At 33.5% G+C, this 20179-nt stretch overlaps 1 protein-coding gene across 3 annotated transcripts in view; it reads right to left on the reverse strand.

Annotated features, from left to right (window-relative positions):
* Positions 1-20179, reverse strand: part of COL21A1 (collagen type XXI alpha 1 chain) — a 185782-nt gene that overhangs the window by 50357 nt on the left and 115246 nt on the right. For all 3 annotated transcript variants that reach the window (XM_067753473.1, XM_067753472.1, XM_067753470.1), the window contains 4 exons: positions 16630-16683; positions 16057-16112; positions 15443-15494; positions 15265-15318 (listed from right to left, as the gene is read on the reverse strand). In XM_067753473.1, the coding sequence (XP_067609574.1) occupies positions 15265-15318; positions 15443-15494; positions 16057-16112; positions 16630-16683 (216 nt within the window). The remainder of the gene's footprint in view (positions 1-15264; positions 15319-15442; positions 15495-16056; positions 16113-16629; positions 16684-20179) is intronic.

Below are 20179 nucleotides of genomic sequence, written 5' to 3' on the forward strand. Positions count from 1 at the left end.
TCAAATCTTTTGATCACATAATACTTTGCCTAACTTGTTGGTTCTTTCCGTAGATCAAAGAAGTAGAAATGAAGAATAAGTAATTACCAGATAACCAGAACTTTTCCCTAGCTTCCCATTCAGTAATCTTGCAAACCGTGTGAACGAGATAGGATCTAAAGAAAGATCACAAGGAGTTGACAAGTCTGCACTCAAGCTGGCATACAGTGGGGGATGGCAACCACTCTGACCCCCTAGCCCAATGATTAACTGAGATTACTTCCTGTTTCCCTTTAAAAGCTTTTATGGCTGAGCAGGATCTTCGGAGGTGGTTTTTGGGAGGACACTGAGTCCATCATCTCCCCAGATTGCTGGCATTCTGATTAAAGGCAACTTTCCTCTCTACCAACATTTTATGAGTATTGATTTTGTAACAGCGGGACCAATTTGATAACATCAGGTGGAATCACCCGTGTCAGTGGTTCTCAAGGATGGTCCCCAACCCAGCCAGATCAGCTTTGCCTCACTTGGGAACTTCAAAATGCAAACTTTCAGGCCTTGCTGCAGACCTACTGAGTCAGAAACTCTGCATGGCAGGGCCCAGAAATTTATGTGAACAGCTAATTCTGATGATTTGAGAACGATGGCAGAGTTGTAAGTCATTAGGTCGCTTAACTTCTCTCACCTCCAGGTACTGTCATATGTGACTGTCTTACTTAAGCAAATCTGTAGTTTAGATCATTGTTCAGTAGGTGTCTCTATGTAGGAACTGTTTTCCTGGCTTGCACATTCTTTAAAGGCAAGAAACACATCCCATATGAGGTATTTTTGTTTGTTTTTTGTTTAATCACCCAGAATACTTAGACTAGTGCTGAACACAATATACGAATATATGTAAGACTATATGTTCCCTGCTTTACAACCATTGGAGCACATCAAGGAAGGAGGAATGGATGATTTATTCTTAAATACTCGATTTTGAGAAGATAAAGGAAATGGGAAAAACATTTGCAGGTAGGGCTATCGCATATGCTGTTGGAAGATTATGCAGTGTAATTACAACAAGATGATGGCCAGTAATCTTTACGTAGGAATGTTCTCTTCATTCTTTTGTTTTCTTTCTTCATTCTTTTAATAATGTTTCATTCGGATATGAAAGGATGATTTCTGCTTAGTCATTTTCCATACAATTATCCAGTGTGATACACAACTAGTATATGAAATTCAATACTATAACCAGAACTTAATCTGATCACTTGATTGCTTTTATGACCTGGAGATCCTGGTATAAACCAATATGTTTGGCTGGTAGAGAAAAAGGCATATAGCATGTCCTTACCTCTAATTTATCATTTTGCCATTCTATTATTAATTCCTTCTTGATATAAGATAATTGAGAAAGTGTCATGCTAACATTATTCCTCAATCCAGTCTCTGCAGCTAATGTCAAAGATGATTTATTCCACAAGAAACCAGTTATTTTTAAAAAGCAAATTTAACCCAAAACAGAGATGTGAAACTTGCATTGCTTGTGTATTTCCTTTCATGTGGTGGTCTTTGGTACTCACCCAGAAAAAAATAAAAGAATGGGGACTAATTTAGTTTGTGGCCATTGCAATCCTCAAAATCTGGTGGAAGGTGTGTGACCATTAAAATAAGAGCCTTTGTGAAAGTGCCTTGCACAGCTCTAGAAACAGAAGGAGAGATCCAGAAAAGTTAGCTAGTCTGCTGCCACCAAAGAATGGGAGTTTTAACGGTTCTTTACTCGTACGATTTGTTTCAGGATACACTCTTTTCAAATAATGTTATTTTTTAATTTGTACCACTATGGTTTGGCATTATAATTTAGGCAGAGTGAATTATTTTTTAACTGCTTGAAACAACACATATTGATTATTTCATAATTTCTGGGGCCAGAAGTCTGGGCATGGCTTTACTGAGTTCTCTGTGTAGGGTCTTTTTTTTTTTTTTTTTGCTGTACACGGGCCTCTCACTGTTGTGGCCTCTCCCATTGCGGAGCACAGGCTCTGGACGTGCAGGCTCAGCGGCCATGGCTCACGGGCCCAGCCGCTCCGCGGCATGTGGGATCTTCCCGGACCGGGGCACGAATCCGTGTCCCCTGCATCAGCAGGCAGACTCTCAACCACTGCGCCACCAGGGAAGCCCCTGTGTAGGGTCTTATAAGGTGCTGATTGGGAGGTCTGCTGGGCTGTGTTCTTATCTAGAGGCTTGACTGCAGAAGTATCTTCGTCCACATTCACTCACTTTGTTGGCAGAATTTGTTTCATTGCCGCCAATGGCTACTTACTTCATCAAGCCAGCAAGGAAATTCCCCAGAGCAAGCAGGCTCTAAGTGGAGCTTTTCATAATGTAACATCATTACAGGAGTGACATCTGTTGATTAGAAGCAAGTCATAGGTCCTGGGCACACTCAAAGGTAGGGGTTTATGAAAAGGCTGGAGCACCAGGAGGTGGTGGCCACTTTCAATTCTGCCTGGCACAATTATTGTCACATATCCCTGTAAGGGTTGCTATTTTGCTTTGCTTCCAGCAATGTATGAAAATGCCTGTTTACTCACAGCCTTGCCAAGCAGACTGTACTATCAAGCTTTTGAACTTTTGCCAACCTAATGGGTGGGTTATTTTATCTTAGCATGGTTTCAATTTGTATTTGTCTTATTATGAGTGAAGTTGAACATCTTCATACATTTAAGAGCCATTTTACATCTTTTTGGTTTTGAGAATTATATATTCATGTCTTTTTCCCTCTCATCTATGTACTTATTTTTTTGAAATATAGTTGATTTACAATATTATATTAATTTCAAGTGTACAGCATAGTGATTCAATATTTTTATAGTTTATACTCTCTTTAAAGTTATACAAATTTTATAAAGTTATACAAAATAACAGCTATATTTCCTGTGCTGTACAATATATCCTTGTTGCTTGTCTACTTTACACAGAGTATTTTGCATCTATTAATCCCTTACCCATAACTTGCCCCTCCTCTCTTCCTTCTTCCCACTGGTAACCACTAGTTTGTTCTCTATGTCTGTGAGTCTGTTTCTGTTTTGTTATATATTCTTTTATTTTATTTTTTTAGGTTCCACATATAAGTGATAACATATAGTGTTTGTCTTCCTCTGCCTTATTTCCCTAAGCATAATACACTCTAGGTCCATCTACATTGTTGCAAATGGCAGAATTTCATTCTTTTTTATGACTGAGTAATATTCCATTGTGTATATACACCACATCTTCTTTATCCATTCATCTGTTGATGGACATTTGGGTTGCTTCTATATCTTAGCTATTGTAAATAGTGCTGCTATGAACACCAGGGTGCATATATCTTTTTGAATTAGTGTTTTAACTTATTCAGATATATACGCAGGAGTGGAACTACTGGGTCACATGGTAATTTTATTTTTAGTTTTTTGAGAAGCCTCCATACTGTTTTCCAAAGTGGCTGTATCAGTTTACATTCCCACCAACAGTGTACAAGTGTTCCTTTTTCTCCACATATTCTCCAACATTTGTTATTTGTGTTCTTTTTGATGATAGCCGTTCTGACAGATATGAGGTGATATCTCATTGTGATTTTGATCTGCATTAGTCTAACAGTGATGTTGAGCATTTTTCATGTGCCTGCTGTCCATCTGTATGTCTTCTTTGGAGAAATGTCTATTCAGATCTTCTGTCCATTTTTTAATTGGGTTTTTTTTTATATTGAGTTGTATGAGCTGTTTATATATTTGAGATATTTATCCCTTGTACATCATATCATTTGTAAATATTTTCTCTCACTCAATAGGTTGCCTTTTCACTTTGTTGAGGGTTTCCTGTGCTGTGCAATAGCTTTTAAGTTTAATTAGTTCCCATTTGTTTATTTTTACTTTTTTTTTTTTTGCCTTAGAAGACAGATCCAAAAAATATTGCTATGATTTATGTCAAAGAGAGTTCTGCCTACGCTCTCTTCTAGAAGTTTTGTGGTTTCAGGTCTTACACTTAGGTCTTTAATTCATTCTGAGTTAATTTTGTATATGGTGTTAGAGAGTGGTCTAATTATATTCTTTTACATGTAGCTGTCTAGTTATCCCAGCACCATTTATTGAAGAGACTCTCTTTTCTCCATTGTAAATTCTTGATTCCTTTGACCATAGGAGTGTGGGTTTATTTATGGGCTCTCAGTTCTGTTCCATTTATCGGTATGTCTGTTTTTGTGGCAGTGCCATGCAGTTTTGATTACTGTAACTTTGTAGTGTAGTCTGAAGTCAGGGAGTGTGATACCTCCAGCTTTGTTCTTTTTTCTCAAGGTAATCTTGGCAATTCAAGGAACTTTGTGGTTCCATATAAATTTTAGGATTATTTGTTCTGCTTCTGTGAAAAATCTCATGGGTATTTTGATAGCGATTGCATTAAATTTGCAGGTTGCTTTGGGTAGTATAGATATTTTAACAATATTCATACTTCCAATCCAAGAACATGGAATATCTTTCCATTTCTTTGTGTCATCTTCAATTTCTTTCATCAATGTTTTATAGCTTTTGGAGTATAATTCTTTCACCTCCTTGGATAAGTTTAGTCCTAGGCATTTTATTTTGTTTGGTATAACTTTAAATGGGATTTTTGCTTGGTTCCTCTTTCTGCTAGTTCATTATTAGTACACAGAAAAGCAACAGACTTTTTATGCATCAATCCTGAATCCTGCAACTTTACTGAATTTATTTATTAGTTCTAATAGCTTTTTGGTGGAGACTTGTGGGTTTTCTCTATATAGTATCATGTCATCTGGAAATAGTGACAGTTTTACTTCTTCCCTTCCAATTTAGATGCTTTTTATTTCTTTTCTTTTTTTCTGATTGCTATGGCTAGGACTTCCAATACTATGTTGAATAGAAGTGGTGTGAGTGGGTATCCTTGTCTTGTTCCTGATTTTAGCAGGAAGGCTTTCAGCTTTTCACTGTTAGTATTATTTTGGCTGTGGGTTTGTCATAAATGTCCTTTATTATGTTGAGATATATTCCCTCTATATTCATGTTGATGAGAGGGTTTTTTACTATGAATGGATGTTGAATTTTGTCAAATGCTTTTTCTGCATCTATTGAGATGATCATATGATTTTTGTCTTTCCTTTTGTTAAGATGGTGTATCATATTGATTGATATGTATATGTTGAAGCTTCCTGTGACCCTGGAATACATCCAACTTGATCATAGTGTATGATCATTTTTATGTACTGTTGAATACAGTTTACTAATATTTTGTTGAGGATATATGCATCTACATTCATCAAAGATATTAGCCTGTAAATTTTTTTTTTTTTTTGTACTGACTGTCTGATTTTAGCATCAGGGTAATGGTGGCCTCATAGAATGAATTTGGGAGTGTTACCTCCTCTTCAAATTTCTGGAATAGTTTGAGAAGGATAGGTATAAATTCTTCTGTATATGTTTGCTAAAATTCCCTAGGGAAGTCATCCAGTCCTAGGCTTTTGTCTACTGGAAGTTTCTTTTTTTTTATTACAGATTCAATTTTACTTCTAGTGATCAGTCTGTTCAAATCATCTACTTCTTCTGACTCAGTCTTGAGAGACTGTACGTTTTAGAAATTTATCCATTTTTTCTACGTTGTCCAATTTATTGGTGTATAATTGTTCATAGTATTGTCTTATGATTTTTCTCTCTCTGTGAGTTGTTATTTCACCTTTCCTTTCTTATTTTGTTTATTTGGATCCTCTCCTTGTTGGTGAGCCTGGCTAAAGATTTATCAGTTTTCTTTATCTTGTTTCCATTGATGTTTTCTGGGATTTTCTCTTTCTTTCTTCTTCTTTTTTTCATCTCTATTTTATTTGTTTCCTCTTGATCTTTTTTATTTCCTTCTTTTTGCTAACTTTGGGCTTTATTTGTCCTTCTTTTTCTTATCCTTCTAGGTGGTAGATTAGGTTGCTTATTTGAGATTTTTCTTGCTTATTGAGGAAGGCCTATATAGCTATGAATTTCCCTCTCAGCTGCTTTTGTTGCATCCCATATCTTTTGGAAAGTTTTGTTTCCATTTTCATTTGTCTCAAGGTAAATATTTTCTGATTTTCTCTTTGATTTATTCATTGATCCGTTGGTTTTTTAGTAGAAAGTTTGGTCTCTCTGTGTTTGTGTTTTTCCCATTTTCTTTCTGTAATTGATTTTTCATTTCATACTATTGTGGACAGAAAAATTGCTTGATGCAATTTCTATCCTCTTAAATTTGTTGAGATTTGTTTTGTGGCCTAGCATGTGATCTACCCTAGAGAAGATTCCATGTGCACTTGAAAACAGTGTGTATTCTGATGTTTTTAGATGGAATGTCCTATAGATATCTATTACATATAGTGGTTTATGGTGTCTTTTAAGACCAGTGTTGTTTTATTGATTTTCTGTCTGAATGATCTTACATTGATGCAATTGGTGAGTTAAAGTCCCCTAATATTGTTGTATTATTGTCACTTTCTCCCTTTATCTCTCTTAATATTTCCATCTAAGAAGGATATAAAGATTCAGAAAGTGATAGTGGTAGAAGACATTCAAAGAAGTCTTGACATGTCTATAACTGGAGTCCTTAGATGTAAACAAAAACAATGTAATAGAATGTCTATTTAAAACTATAATCCAAGAGAACAGTCCAGAATTAATAGTCCTGAATCTACTTATTGACAGGATTTGGGATAACTGAAATTCTTAATTCTGAGACACAACTTATACTATTAAACTTTAAACATAAAGTATTTTTTTTAACACTGTGGGCTTTCATACAAAAAGACATAGCCACTTACAAGGGAAAGACAATTACGTTGGTCTCAGAAACATACAGGACAGCAATGAAGCAACATTTCAAAGAAATTCAGAGAAAAGCAGTGAAAAGCAGCAGATAAGGGTTTAAAGGGATAATGGCAATGGCAAAATAGTGACAGTCAGGCTGTTTTTAAAGTAACAAGAATATAGAAAAACATGTTAAAATATAAGAATTCAGAGAATACTGTATTCACAAGCCCTTCCTAAGGAATATACCAGAGGAGAAGTTTCATCCAGCCCAAATGATGACTATGGGATATTGGTGAAGGTGCTGTTGATGAACACTGAATATATTAATTGCAAATTTGAAACAAAGGTGAGGAAAGAGTGGGAAAATAGTTTATAAATATTATATGATCTGACAAAGTAAAAGTATGATTAAATAATTAAGAAGAAAATAGAGTAAATTGATTAATTGCCACATAGATGATAGGGTATCATTTAAAGTTAACAAAACAAATAATATATGCCTAAGTAAGGCAAAGGGGGCATAAAGGAACTCTAAAATGTATTCTTTATAGACTACTAAAGGTATTAGTATAAAGACCATTAGTAGTTAACACTGCTATATAGTATACTTGAAAGTTGTTGAGAGTAGATCGAGAGTTCTCATCACAAGAAAAAAATTTTTTTTCTATATTTTTGTATCTATATGAGTTGATGCATGTTCACCAAACATTGTGGTAAACATCTCACAATATGAAACTTAGTGCTGTGTCAATTATCTCAATAAAACTGCAAGAAAAAAAAGACCACTGAGAAAAATATACAAATTTTCCTAAATCCCAAAGAAAATAAAAGGAAAAAATAATAGATCACATTAAGAAGTATAGTAAATACAGCATAATGCACAGAGTAAGTATAATAAAATTATAACATAATCATTATGCAGACATAAGACCAATCCTATCAGTCAATAATAAAAATATTTCAGATTGCTTTAGAAAGGAAAGACCAATTCTATGCTTGATAGAAGAGAAACAACTACAACAAAGTGATTCAAAAAGCTTAAAGCTACACGACAGCAGGATGGGCATTGTTTCTGCAAACAATCCAAATAATCAGAAAGGAGGAATGTAATCCTGGTAAAGACAAGGCAGAATTCAAGCTAAAAATTATTAAAGGAGACAAAAATGACATTTTATAATGCTAAAGCCACAATTCAAAATGAAGTTATAACAGTTGCAAATAACTATGCAACAAACAATATAAAATCCGTCATGAAACAGAAGATGGAAGGAGAAGTAGATGGAAATGCATTAAGAGGGACACTAACAAATCACACTCTGTCCAAAGCACGTCAAACAAACCAGAAATTAAGTATACAGATGATCTCAAAAAGATAGTCAGTGAAATAGGTCTAATGAATGGGTACTGAGTTTCACATCTCAAAATAGAGATTCATAGAGATTCATATCATAGAGATATGCACAGGGAACACTCCTGAAAACTGATAGTTTTAAGTTATAGTTCAAAGACTAAAATTATCGTTATAATAGTTATAGTTATAGTAGTTATAATAGTTATAATAGTTCAAAGACTAAAATTCAATAAATCCCATAAAGAAGAAATTATACAAATAATATTTTCTGATGCAGTGTAAGAAGACCAGAAATTGATAACAGAATCAAAATTAAATGCCTCTCAACCTAAAAAAAACTTTTTTTTAACTTTTAAATAACTCTTGGAAAAACAAATATAAAACCAAAATTGCAAAAATTCTAAAAAATAATATTAATGGAAACATTACACATTAAAATCAAGGGGGTATAACTGGAGTAATGATCAGAAAAAACATTATAATTTAAATACTAAGAGCAAAAAATAGTGAAAGAATGATAATAAATAAATTTAATTCCCAATTATGAAATATAGAAAAAATATAAGAAAAAAAGATAGAAAGAATATAGATTAACAAGTTTAAAAAACTGGAAATATCAATGAAGTTACTAATTAAATTACAATGTTTGATCTTTAAATAAAAACCAACATAGTAGAAAAACCAAAAGCTTACATAATCACACAAAAAAGAGTAGAAAGGGAAAGTATAAATATTCAAAGAAACAACAGAATAATCATTGAAACAGAAAACTTTTTAAAAATCATGAGAGGAATTTGCATAATTTGATAGAAATCACTTGAAAAATCCGGATGGAATGGCTAATTTTCTAAGAATATGAAGTTTATTATCATTGCTTAAGCCAAGAAATTTTCATGTAAGAGATAAGAGGAAGTTATCAAGGAAAAAACTCAACAAAAAAGCACCAGGCCCAGATGAAGGAAAAACCCTGTAGTGTTTGATTTCAACTGTAACTACCAATAATAAGTCATTATTACAAAATATATAATATCAGGAATGAAAGATAGGACATTACAAATCCTACATCAAAAGGACAAGAATAATGCAACATTATAAACAAAATATGGCAACAAATTTGAAAATTGAATGAAATGGACTATATCCTTGAAAGGTACAAATTACCAAAACTTAATTGAGAAGAAAGAAAAACTCTAAATAGACCAATATTTAGCAATGGAATTGAATTAGTAATTAAAATCTTCCTCACACCCACAAAGCCCAGGTCCAAATGGCTTCACTAATGAATTGTACCGTATAAGGAAGAAATGATACCAATTCTATAAAAACTCTTTCAGAAAATAGAAGACAGTATTATTTTGATATCAAAGCCATACAAAAATATCACAAGAAAACTAATGACCATATATCTCATGAACATAGACACAAAAGTCTTTTAAAAAAATATTTACAAATTGAATCCAACAATATGGAAGATTAATAATATAAGATGAACAATTGGGGTTTATCCCAATAATGCAAGTTTGACATAACATACAAAAATCAATGTTATACATCATATTAAGGAAATAAGGGAGGAAAACTATATAATCAACTCAATAAATGTAAACAAGGTTTTTGATGAATTTCAACACCTAGTCATAATTAAAAGAAAAAAAAATGCTCGAGAGAGTAGTAATAAAAAGGAATTTCCTCAACTTGATGTAGGGTTTCTATGTAAAACCAGCAAGTAACACTGCTGAAAGACTGAACGTTCTCCACCTTGTCAGAAACCAAGGCAAAAAAGTACATTCTCACCACTTCTACTCAATATTGTATTGGAGGGCTGGGTCCGTGCAATAAAACTATTAAAATAAAGTCATATCAATATAAATTGGTATAGTAGAAGAAAACTGTCTTGATTTGCAGACAGTATGATCATCTATGCAGAAAAGCCTAAGGAATTTACAAAGAAAGTTGCAGGAACTGATAAACAGATTTAGTAATATTGCAGGATATATGATCAATATGCCAAAACAAATTGTATTTTCATATGCTAGCAACAAACAAAAATAAATTAAAAATAAGCTATTCGTAAGAGTATAAAGAATAAAATACTCAGGTGTTAAGTTAACAAAAGACATACAAGACATGTACACTGAAAACCACATAACATTGCTGAGGTAAATTAAAGAAAACCAACATAAGTGGAATGATATGCTGTGTTGATACTTCCCCATCTTGAATAGGGGCTGGATTTGTAGACTCGATTCCAAATGGAATGTGGAAAGGAAAAAGCAGTAACTTCACAGTGGAGAAACCTGACAAATATATTTGGCCCTTGAACAACATAGGTTTGAACTACAGGGGTCCACTTATATGCGTTTTTTTTTCAACAATAAATAGTATAGTACCGCGTGATCCCTGGTTGGTTGAATCCACGGATTCGGATCCATGGATACAGAGGAACCACATATACAGAGGGCCAACTTTAAATTATACTAGGATTTTCAACTGTGGGGAGGGTCAGTGGCCCTGACCCCCACGTTGTTCATGGGTAAACTGAACATGGATAATACCATAACCAAGGGACCAAGGTTAACATACCAATGATCAGATATGTGGATAGTATTTACTCTCTAATATGATGAGAAGGGCACTGACCTTTGTGTTATCCTTCTCTGCCACTCCCAAAATAATTCCAGTCTAATCAGACAAACCCAAATTGAGTGACATTCTACAGAAAACGTAACACTCTGCAAAACTATCAAAGTCATAAAAAGTAAGAAAAGACTGATCATCACAGATTAGAGGAGACTAAGGAGGCACGACAAAAAAAAATGCGATGTGGTGTATCCTGGATTGGATCCTGGAACTGCAAAAGGGCATTAGAGGCAAAACTGATGAAATCCAAATAAAGTATGGAGTTCCATTTACAGCAATTTGACAATATTGATTTCTTACTTTTGACAAATGCATCATAGTAATATAAGATGTTAACATCAGGAGAAACTGGGTAAGGTGTATAAGGAAACGTCTCTGTACTATTTATCTACAACTTTTCAGTAAATCTAAAAGTATTCCACACTAAAAAGTTTCTTTAACAAGTTTCAGAAGGCGTTTTTGGTAAGAAAATTTCAAGCTGATACTAAAGCTTATATGAAATTTATATCGACCTAGACTATTACAATTTTAAAAAGTAAAACAAATTTAGATGCTTATACTAACTGATTCCCAGACTTAATTTAAAGTTATGATAATCAAGACAGTGTGTTGTTGACAAAACGATAGAGGTATAGATGAGTAGAACAAAATCAAGAGTCCAAAAATAGGTTCACACGTATATTGATTAATTGATACTTGGCAAAAGTGCTCATGTAATTCAATGGGAAATGATAGTCTCTTCAATAATTTGTGCTGGAAAAAACAGGTCTCCAAAAGGGGAAAAAAAAGAACCTTAACTTTTACCTCACACCATACATAGAAATTAAAATCATCAAAATGGATCATAGAGCTAAATTCGTAAGCTAAGATGACACAGTTTTAGAAAATATGATGTTCTATATGTGCGTTTAGAAAATTTGAAAATATTTTCTTTTAGAAGAAAAGATACGAGAAAATCTCTGCCCCTAAGTTAGGTAAAGATTAAATAGAACACAAAAGGCATGAACCGAAAAATATTTTAAGAAGTTAGACTTCATCCAGAGTAAAAACTTCTTCCCATCAAAAGATACCATTAAGAAAGAAAGGCAATCCAAAGATCGGGAGATCATATTCACAAATACATATCTGATAAAGGACCAATATCCAGAATATACAAAGAACTCTTACAATTCATCAATAAGAAGACAGACCACCCAAAGTTTTTTAAAATGGTCGAGTGTTTTGAATAGATACTTCACAAAAGAAGATATACAAATGGCCAACAAGCCCATAAAAAGATGTCAACACTGTCAGTCATCAGAAAGATGCAAACTGAAACCACATGAGATGCCATTATGTACCAACTAAAATAGCTAAAATACAAAATATTAAGTGTTGGCAGGTTGTGGTAAAACCGGAATTCTCTTGAATTGCTGATGGCAATAGAGAAGAATGAAACCACTTTGGAAAACAGATAGGAAATTTCTTAGGAAGTTAAATATGCATACACTCACCATACAATCCAGCAATTCTACTAGGTATCAACCCAAGAGAAATGAAAACTTGTTCAACTCAGATGTGCATAAGAATATTCATATCAACATTATTCATAAATGCCAAATATAGGAATTCAAATGTTCATCAGCTGATAGATGAAGAAACCAACTGTCATATATCCATACGACTAAATACAGTATGATTATATTTAATTGACATTGTGAGAATGGTAAAACTATAGTGACAGAAAGCAGAGTCCCCAAAATTGCATGAGACAATTCCTTTGAATGAATGAATCAATTAATCAATCCCCATCCCTCCCTGTCCCTCGCCCTTTCCCTCACCAACACCCCCTTACCCCTCTATATATAAAATATATATATATATACACACATGAAAATATAAATATTTATTTTGATATATATGGTATATAAATATACATTTATATATTGACAAATACATTATAAATAATGTAAATACACACACACACATACACACATCCTATTAGTTTTGTTTCTCTGGAGCAACCCTGACGAATACACAACCAAATGCAGTGCACAAATCTTGATTGTATCAGGTGAAAAAATAGCTATTTAGAACAATTTTTAAACAATTAGAAAAATTTGAATATGGGCTTATATTAGAAAATAGTGTTGTATTGATTTTAAATCTCTTGGGCATCATGATGGAATTAAAGTATTCTTAGGAGATATAAGCTAAAGTGTTTAGGAGAGAAATGCACAGTGTCTCATTTACTTTCTAGTGGCTCAACAAAAAAAAATTATAGAAATAAATGTTCATATATTTATAAGGTTCAATTTTCTGTAGGACTGAAAAATTCCAAAACAAAAATCTGGGTGGGAGGAAGAAAATAGATTTTAATACGGTCAGAGAAAATTAGGTATGATTCATTATCCAAAGATTCCAAAAAGGAAATATAAACTGTGGACTATCCAGACAAGAATAGTATTCAGTACTAAGAAGAAATGAGCTATCAAGTCATGAAAAGACATGGAGAAGGCATCCCTGGTGGCACAGTGGTTAAGAATCCGCCTGCCAACACAGGGGACACGGGTTCAAGCCCTGATCCAGGAAGATCCCACATGCAGTGGAGCAACTAAGCCCGTGTGCCACAACTGCTGAGCCTGCGCTCTAGAGCCCGCGAGCCACAACTACTGAGCCCATGTGCCACAACTACTGAAGCCTGCACACCTAGAGCCCATGCTCCACAACAAGAGAAGCTACCGCATTGAGAAGCCAGTGCACCGCAACGAAGAGTAGCCCCCACTCGACGCAACTAGAGGGAGCCCACACACAGCAACAAAGACCCAACGCAGCCAAAAATAAATAAATAAATAAATTTATTTTTTTTAATATAATAATAATAAGAGAGAGGAAGGAAATTTTTGGAGGTGACAGATATGTTTATGGCATTGATTGCAGTAATGGCTCACTGCATATACTTACATACAAACTCACCAAATTGCCTACATTAAATATGTACAGGTTTTTGTATGTCAATCATACCTCAATAAAGTGTTTTTTTAAAAAAAGCTCAAAAAGGCACCTTAAGTCTATGTTCAAATCAAAAAATAGGCAGTAAACGAATTCCTTATTGAACACTTATTCCTTTATCTTACTCTGTCTCTACCATACCATTCTAAGTAGGTAACATTTACTCCATTTTTGAAATGGAGAAAACTGAAGGTCAAAGAATTTGACATACGACATACAGCTAGTTAGAAAAAGTCACTGAGAGGTGGAATTCCAACACGCTTCTATTCTCTAAACTCTACCACCCCAAAAAATGTATAATCTCATTTCTTGGGATACAGGGCCTTTTAACAACAGAAGACAAAGAAAAATTAAATTAGACGAATCGCTAATCTTCAGGTAAGGAGAAGAATCTGTGTTCTCTAACATAGAGAAACTATATTATAAGCTCCATGAGAGTTTTGTTTTCTTCTATATGTCCAGCACCTAATAAATATCAATAAATATCTGTTTAATCAACAAACAAATGGGAAATAAAATACAAGACCAGTGAAACATAATTAACAACAACACATGACTAAGCTCTTGAAAATGGGCCCCCATATTTTACATTCAGGAAGTACTATCTATAATCTTTAAGGAATCATTGATATTTGGAGAACTTTCATAACCTTTAAGTGAAAAAATGGACAATGTTTCCAAAGGAAGGGAAAACATCTATAGACCAAGAAAATTTGGACTGAATTTCTGAGCAAGTTTGGCCTTCAAAGTGCTGACCATTAGGAAAAATGATGACATCTCTAAATCCAATGCTTGATCAAGTGGTCTCAGTGGTTGATGGATTTACACAAATTCTCTCCTTAGGGATCAAAAAAAACAAAAACAAAACAACGTACAATAGGACAATGATGTGGATTGTTGGCTCATTCTAGATACACTGACTTGAATACATATACCTACCTGATGTCTTTTTATTTAATAAGCCACACTATAGAAAGCCTGTTTCTATCTGATAATTGACCCAAAAAAGTTTCTTTATGTAAGAATAAGATGATGTTAACCCACCATTGTAAGGGCATGTGCCTTTGAGTTTTTTCAGGACTGGTGAGTAATTGACACTTTTGCTGTTCTTCTTGCTCTAATTCTCCCATATTCACACCACACAAGTTGTCAGGGTTAAAGTTGAAATTGTTAGGGTTAAGGGTTCCGTCCCTACTCTCTGAAAAAGAATGTAATCCCTTGGGAGACACAGCCAAGTACTTCTGCCTCTAATCCACCAAACAAACCCATCTGAATGGCTCATCAAAGAAGCTCAACCTTCTAATATCCTGGGATTTTATTTCCAACACAGAAGAATTCATGATAGACTCAAAATAAATTTAGAATCATTTTAAAATTACACTAAAACAACTTTTAGTTCATTCATTTTATACCAATGTCATACATTTAAAAAGTCTAATATCTGTACATTTTTCTCATATTCACTCACAAGTTACAGAAATCTTTTTTTTTTTTTGTAAATACCTTGTAACCAGGGCTACCCATTAATCCATCCTTTCCATGTCTTCCTGGTTCTCCCTGAAAAAATAAATACAAGTATTTTAATATATTTTTTGCGCTAATTTTTCTTTTTAAAAGAAGATAGTAGAGGTTACATTTTATTTAAAGTAAAATACTTAAGAACTTTTTCTGTCAAACTCACAGCACGTCCAGGAAGGCCAGGAAAACCAGCATTCCCCTTTTCACCTTTTGCACCCTGTATTAAAAACAAAAATTTTAACCCTGGAGTTAAAATTCCAACTCGAACTTACATAGGAAAGTAAGCTAACTTCCTTATGGAGTGACAGAATTCATAGAACCACAGCTTGCGTTGACCCTGCAGCTTTCAGCAAAGCATTATTTTACCAGGACACGTGACATTGAGGATAAGATGGATGCAGAATTACAAGCATCTAAACACAGAAACCACTACTTGGCAAAAGTAAAAAGCAATGAGCATCTTAAATATAAAGAGACTAAACATTTCCTTCAATGTGAAAAAATAGGATTCTCAATGGATACTGTTAAGGAGCTATCACTTCCAAGGAATCTCTCTGTAAATATTTTTAAAGTTCAGAAGGCTCAATAACACAAAGTATTCTTATAGAATACCATGCATAACAGTCAACAGTTATTTTTCCATTGTTCTGGATAAATCCCCTGAGAAAGGTGAACAAAGCTAATTGCTACAACAGTGGGCTGGGACTGAAATTCAAATTTTCTATTTCCATTGTATTGAAAGTTCAATATGGATACTTTGTTTTGGGATCTATACTTCCCTTTTTGCCATAAAATCCAGGTGATCCTTTATCTCCCTTGGGACCCATTTCACCCTAAAAGATAAAAATATAAATCCTGAATTTTAGAGAAATTAATATTTTAATTTCTCTAAAATTAATATTTCACTTATATATTAAACAAAAAACAATTCCAATTATAAACAACAGAGTTTAATATGCCCACATCAAAATAAAATAGAAATAAATTATTTAAAGTTTGTTTAAAAAAGTCCTATTTCCCAGGCTTTATAACGAAAAGCAAGGAAAAAACAGGGCATTTGTTACTATAACAGGACCTTATAGTAAAAGGTTTATAGTTAAGAGAATTTCTATATAATGAAAACTACTCATCAATTTTTAAATACTATAAGATTTATGGCTGAAAATTTTAAAGGAAATTTGTAAAAGCTTTATGTAAACTATGATTATTAATCTTAACCCAGTCATTTACTTTAATATACTTTAATTTATATATCAACACTTATTTATAACCCATGTATAACATAAAGTACTTTCAATTTGAAATAAAATATGGCATTGCTTAATTTTAAGAAGAACAGATTTCTTCAACCTTTGATCCTGGCATTCCATGAAGCCCAGGAAAACCAGGAAGTCCACGGTCACCCTGAAAATAAAACAAATTAATTAAAGAAAACACATGTCAGTCTAAAAAAAAATCAACATATATTCTTCCACCTCATTCTTGTCAAAATTCATTGGAAATAAATCTGCAAACTGTTCAGTGCACATCTACATTAAAACCCTATCCCTGTGAAAGACCAATCCTCATTTATCAGGGTTTCATTTATAATCAGAGAAGGAAAGTATTTTGGGCCAGGGGAATCTCATCAGCAATGCTGACTCCACCCTTAGAGAGTAGCCACCTATTCTAAAAATATTTAGGCTCTTACAGTGGCAAGGCCTAGGAGTTAATAGAAATGATCAAGTGCCAAGACTCTGTGGAGAGAGCCATCCTCTGAGGTCCCAGCTCAGTGAGGACAAACCCTGAGCTGAAGGTCTCAAAACACTCTAGGATTCTGTGGAATTTTCTTCCAATTGCTGATCTTAGGAAATTGCTCATAGTAGGTATCTATCCAGATGAGTTTATGAAGAGGAAAGGCCATCTCTCCAAAGGAAGAGAGATGGAGAAAATCACAACAGCTTGATATTTAGTGGACATCGTTTTAAGACTTATTTCTGTGGGACATACTGGGTGCTATTGCCTTAGATTCAAAAATCTTAATTGTCAAGACACAGTTAAGGAAGCCCAATGGCTGGCACAGCAAGATTTGGGTCAGTTCACTACTATTTAGGCAAATTAAGACATTACCTACAAACAATTCATGATCTTTTTAGCTTGTCTGGTAGGGAGAGAAGAGGATGTGACCAGTTATCTATGATGGATGTAATTCTTAGAAATCTTAATTTAATGAGGGTTATTTATCCACATGTTTTAAAGAGTGACACAGTTATTCAAGGTATAGAACCCTTCAAAGGCAACATTACTACTCCATTTTCAGTTTCCAGCACTATCTAATAAATTAATGGTGAAAGAACCACCTGTGCTAACTCAGGCTGAATTGAGATGAGCAGGTGAAGGCCAGGTAGACTAAGATACACCTTGATAAGATGGAACTTAGCTGGGCAATGAGTACTTAATAAAAGTACAGAAGAAAGGGGCAAAGCAGGATTCCCTTTAAGGATGAACCAAGTCCCAGCTAAGACTTCCCTTCTCTGGCTACAGTTTATAGAAGACACCATCTTCAAACTTTATTTTCCTGGAGATAAGATAAACTCATCTCAGATGAACTGAAAAGACCAGGAGCATCAACTCACATTGGAACCAAAAAAATATATAATCTGGACAAAGCTACCCACGTAGTCATAAGCAAGATTTTTAAGTAAAATAAAAGGAACAGCATCCATGTTAACATACAGCAATGAAATGGGGGAGGGGCAGAGAAATTTAGCAAAATGCTTGGGGAATACTAAGACAATACCTACAAAATACAAAACACGAGAAAGTGTGACCCAAACACAATACATTCAGTCAAGTTGTGTCCAAGGTTTAAAAGTAATGGGTAGCAAATAAGCGGTAAATTTTAGCCAACATCTATCTACAATAGGCACGTAACATGAAAGACAAAAAAATGCTCTTGTGTTGGCCATTGAGCCATTGGATCATCAGTTACTGCAGTAAAACTTAGCCTAAGTTAATTAATATAAAAATTGGTATACTAGGAAAAAAAAGGCTGCCAAACAATAACATTAAAAAATACATTTGGCAATGGCTTTGGGACTAGGTAGTGGGCAGTGAAAAATAATTTTTGGAGGTTGGAAATACAATGATTCATGGAATCATTGATTTTATGATTTTGGTGAAAAATTGATTTAAAAAACTTTGCTTTTAATAAACTGCAAAGGCAAATAATGCCTCCAATAAACATAGCTAATGAACTGAGAAAAAAAAGAATGTTGGTATCATGAATCAATTAGTGTTGGCTGTATTTGACAAGGTAACTATAAAAGAGATGAGCTCAGAAAAGAATCGGCCAGTTTGCAAGTCATAGTTAGAAGGCATAGACCAAGTCCCCAGATACTGGGATTGGGAGGATACACCTTTTTTTTCTCATCTCTGACAGGTAAATAATGAAACTGGAGAAGGCCTTTAAAAGAAGTTCAGTTGAAGGACCAATCAAGAGTGTGGCCATAAACACCATTCTCAAATTCTCTAAATCAGTTAAGGTGGGTCCAAAACATTCTCTCAAGATGGACATAGTGGCTCAAGAAAGAGAAATTATTAATCACTAATTAATTAATGTAGAAAGGGCCATGGCTAAAACAGGACTGTGGATGATGTTACTCGCTGGAATCAAAAGTCAAAGATACAAAATTACAATATGTATTTTGCTGTTGAGAGAATTATTCTTCCAAAAGAGCCACAAACCTGGACTAAAAGAGATTGTGACTGAAATTTAAAAACAATGTTGCCCAGTATTACCACTATTTTTAATGTTTTTCTAGCCAGTTTTGACTAGCCTATGAGTTTAGACAAAATATAAAAATAAGAGAGGTAAATCCTAGAAGGAAGAAAACAAATTATCTTTATTTATGATTACATGTCTAATATGCCAACATACCTAATACCCTGAAATAATTAGTATGAGAAATCAGTTAATTGCTGTCTTAAAAATTAATATACAAAATAGTTTTTATATTTATAAACAATAACCAATATAAAAATAGATTAAAGTAAAAGTTCCACTTATAACAGGACCAAAACAGATAAAAATTCCTACATATAAACTTAGGTAATGTTGAGAACCAATAAAAAATAAAATTTTAATATTATTCCACTGAGTTTTAAGTTTGAAATAAAAAGAAAGATAAATCATAATCTTGAATAGGAAAATTCAGTATTGAAATTATGTCAGTGCTTCTAAAACTAATCCATAAATTCAAAGAAATCCTAATTAAAACATAAATAGGAATTCCCAAAAAAATTTGAAGAAAAGATACTGAGCTTTATCTGCAAAAGTAAACATGTAAGAATAGCCAAGAAAATTTTGATCATAAAGAATAATAAGGAAGGACTAGGCCTGCCAGTAGTAAATCATATTATGAAGTGACAATAATTAAAACTGCTTGGCAGTGGAGAAGATATAGACAGGTAAATGGAACAGAAGGGAAAGCCAAAAACAGCAGACCCAAATGAGAATGGAAATTTAGTGATAATGATGGTTTTTCAAATAAATGAGAAAAAAAGTGAAATTTCAAAAATACTGTTTAGCAACTGGCTATCCTTTTAGGAGAAGAAAGGGGGAAATATGAATACCCATCTAACTTTACTCCAAATGTCAAAAATTTTAAGATTAAAATATAAAATAATGAAAATTCCAAAACTTAAAGCAGGAGTAATTATATTCAAAATGTTAGAATGTTGAACCTTTCTATACAGATACAAACATAGGAGAAAAGAAGTAAAACTTTATATATATATATATATATATATATATATATATAAATAGTTAAAATTTCTGTATGTCTAAAATTCTAAAACCCAAATCAAAACACATAAGCCAGAAAAAAATATTTTCACACAATTTATGACATGCACATAA

This window comes from Pseudorca crassidens, chromosome 10 (genome assembly GCF_039906515.1).
Source record: "Pseudorca crassidens isolate mPseCra1 chromosome 10, mPseCra1.hap1, whole genome shotgun sequence".
In the NCBI taxonomy this organism is placed as follows: domain Eukaryota; kingdom Metazoa; phylum Chordata; class Mammalia; order Artiodactyla; family Delphinidae; genus Pseudorca; species Pseudorca crassidens.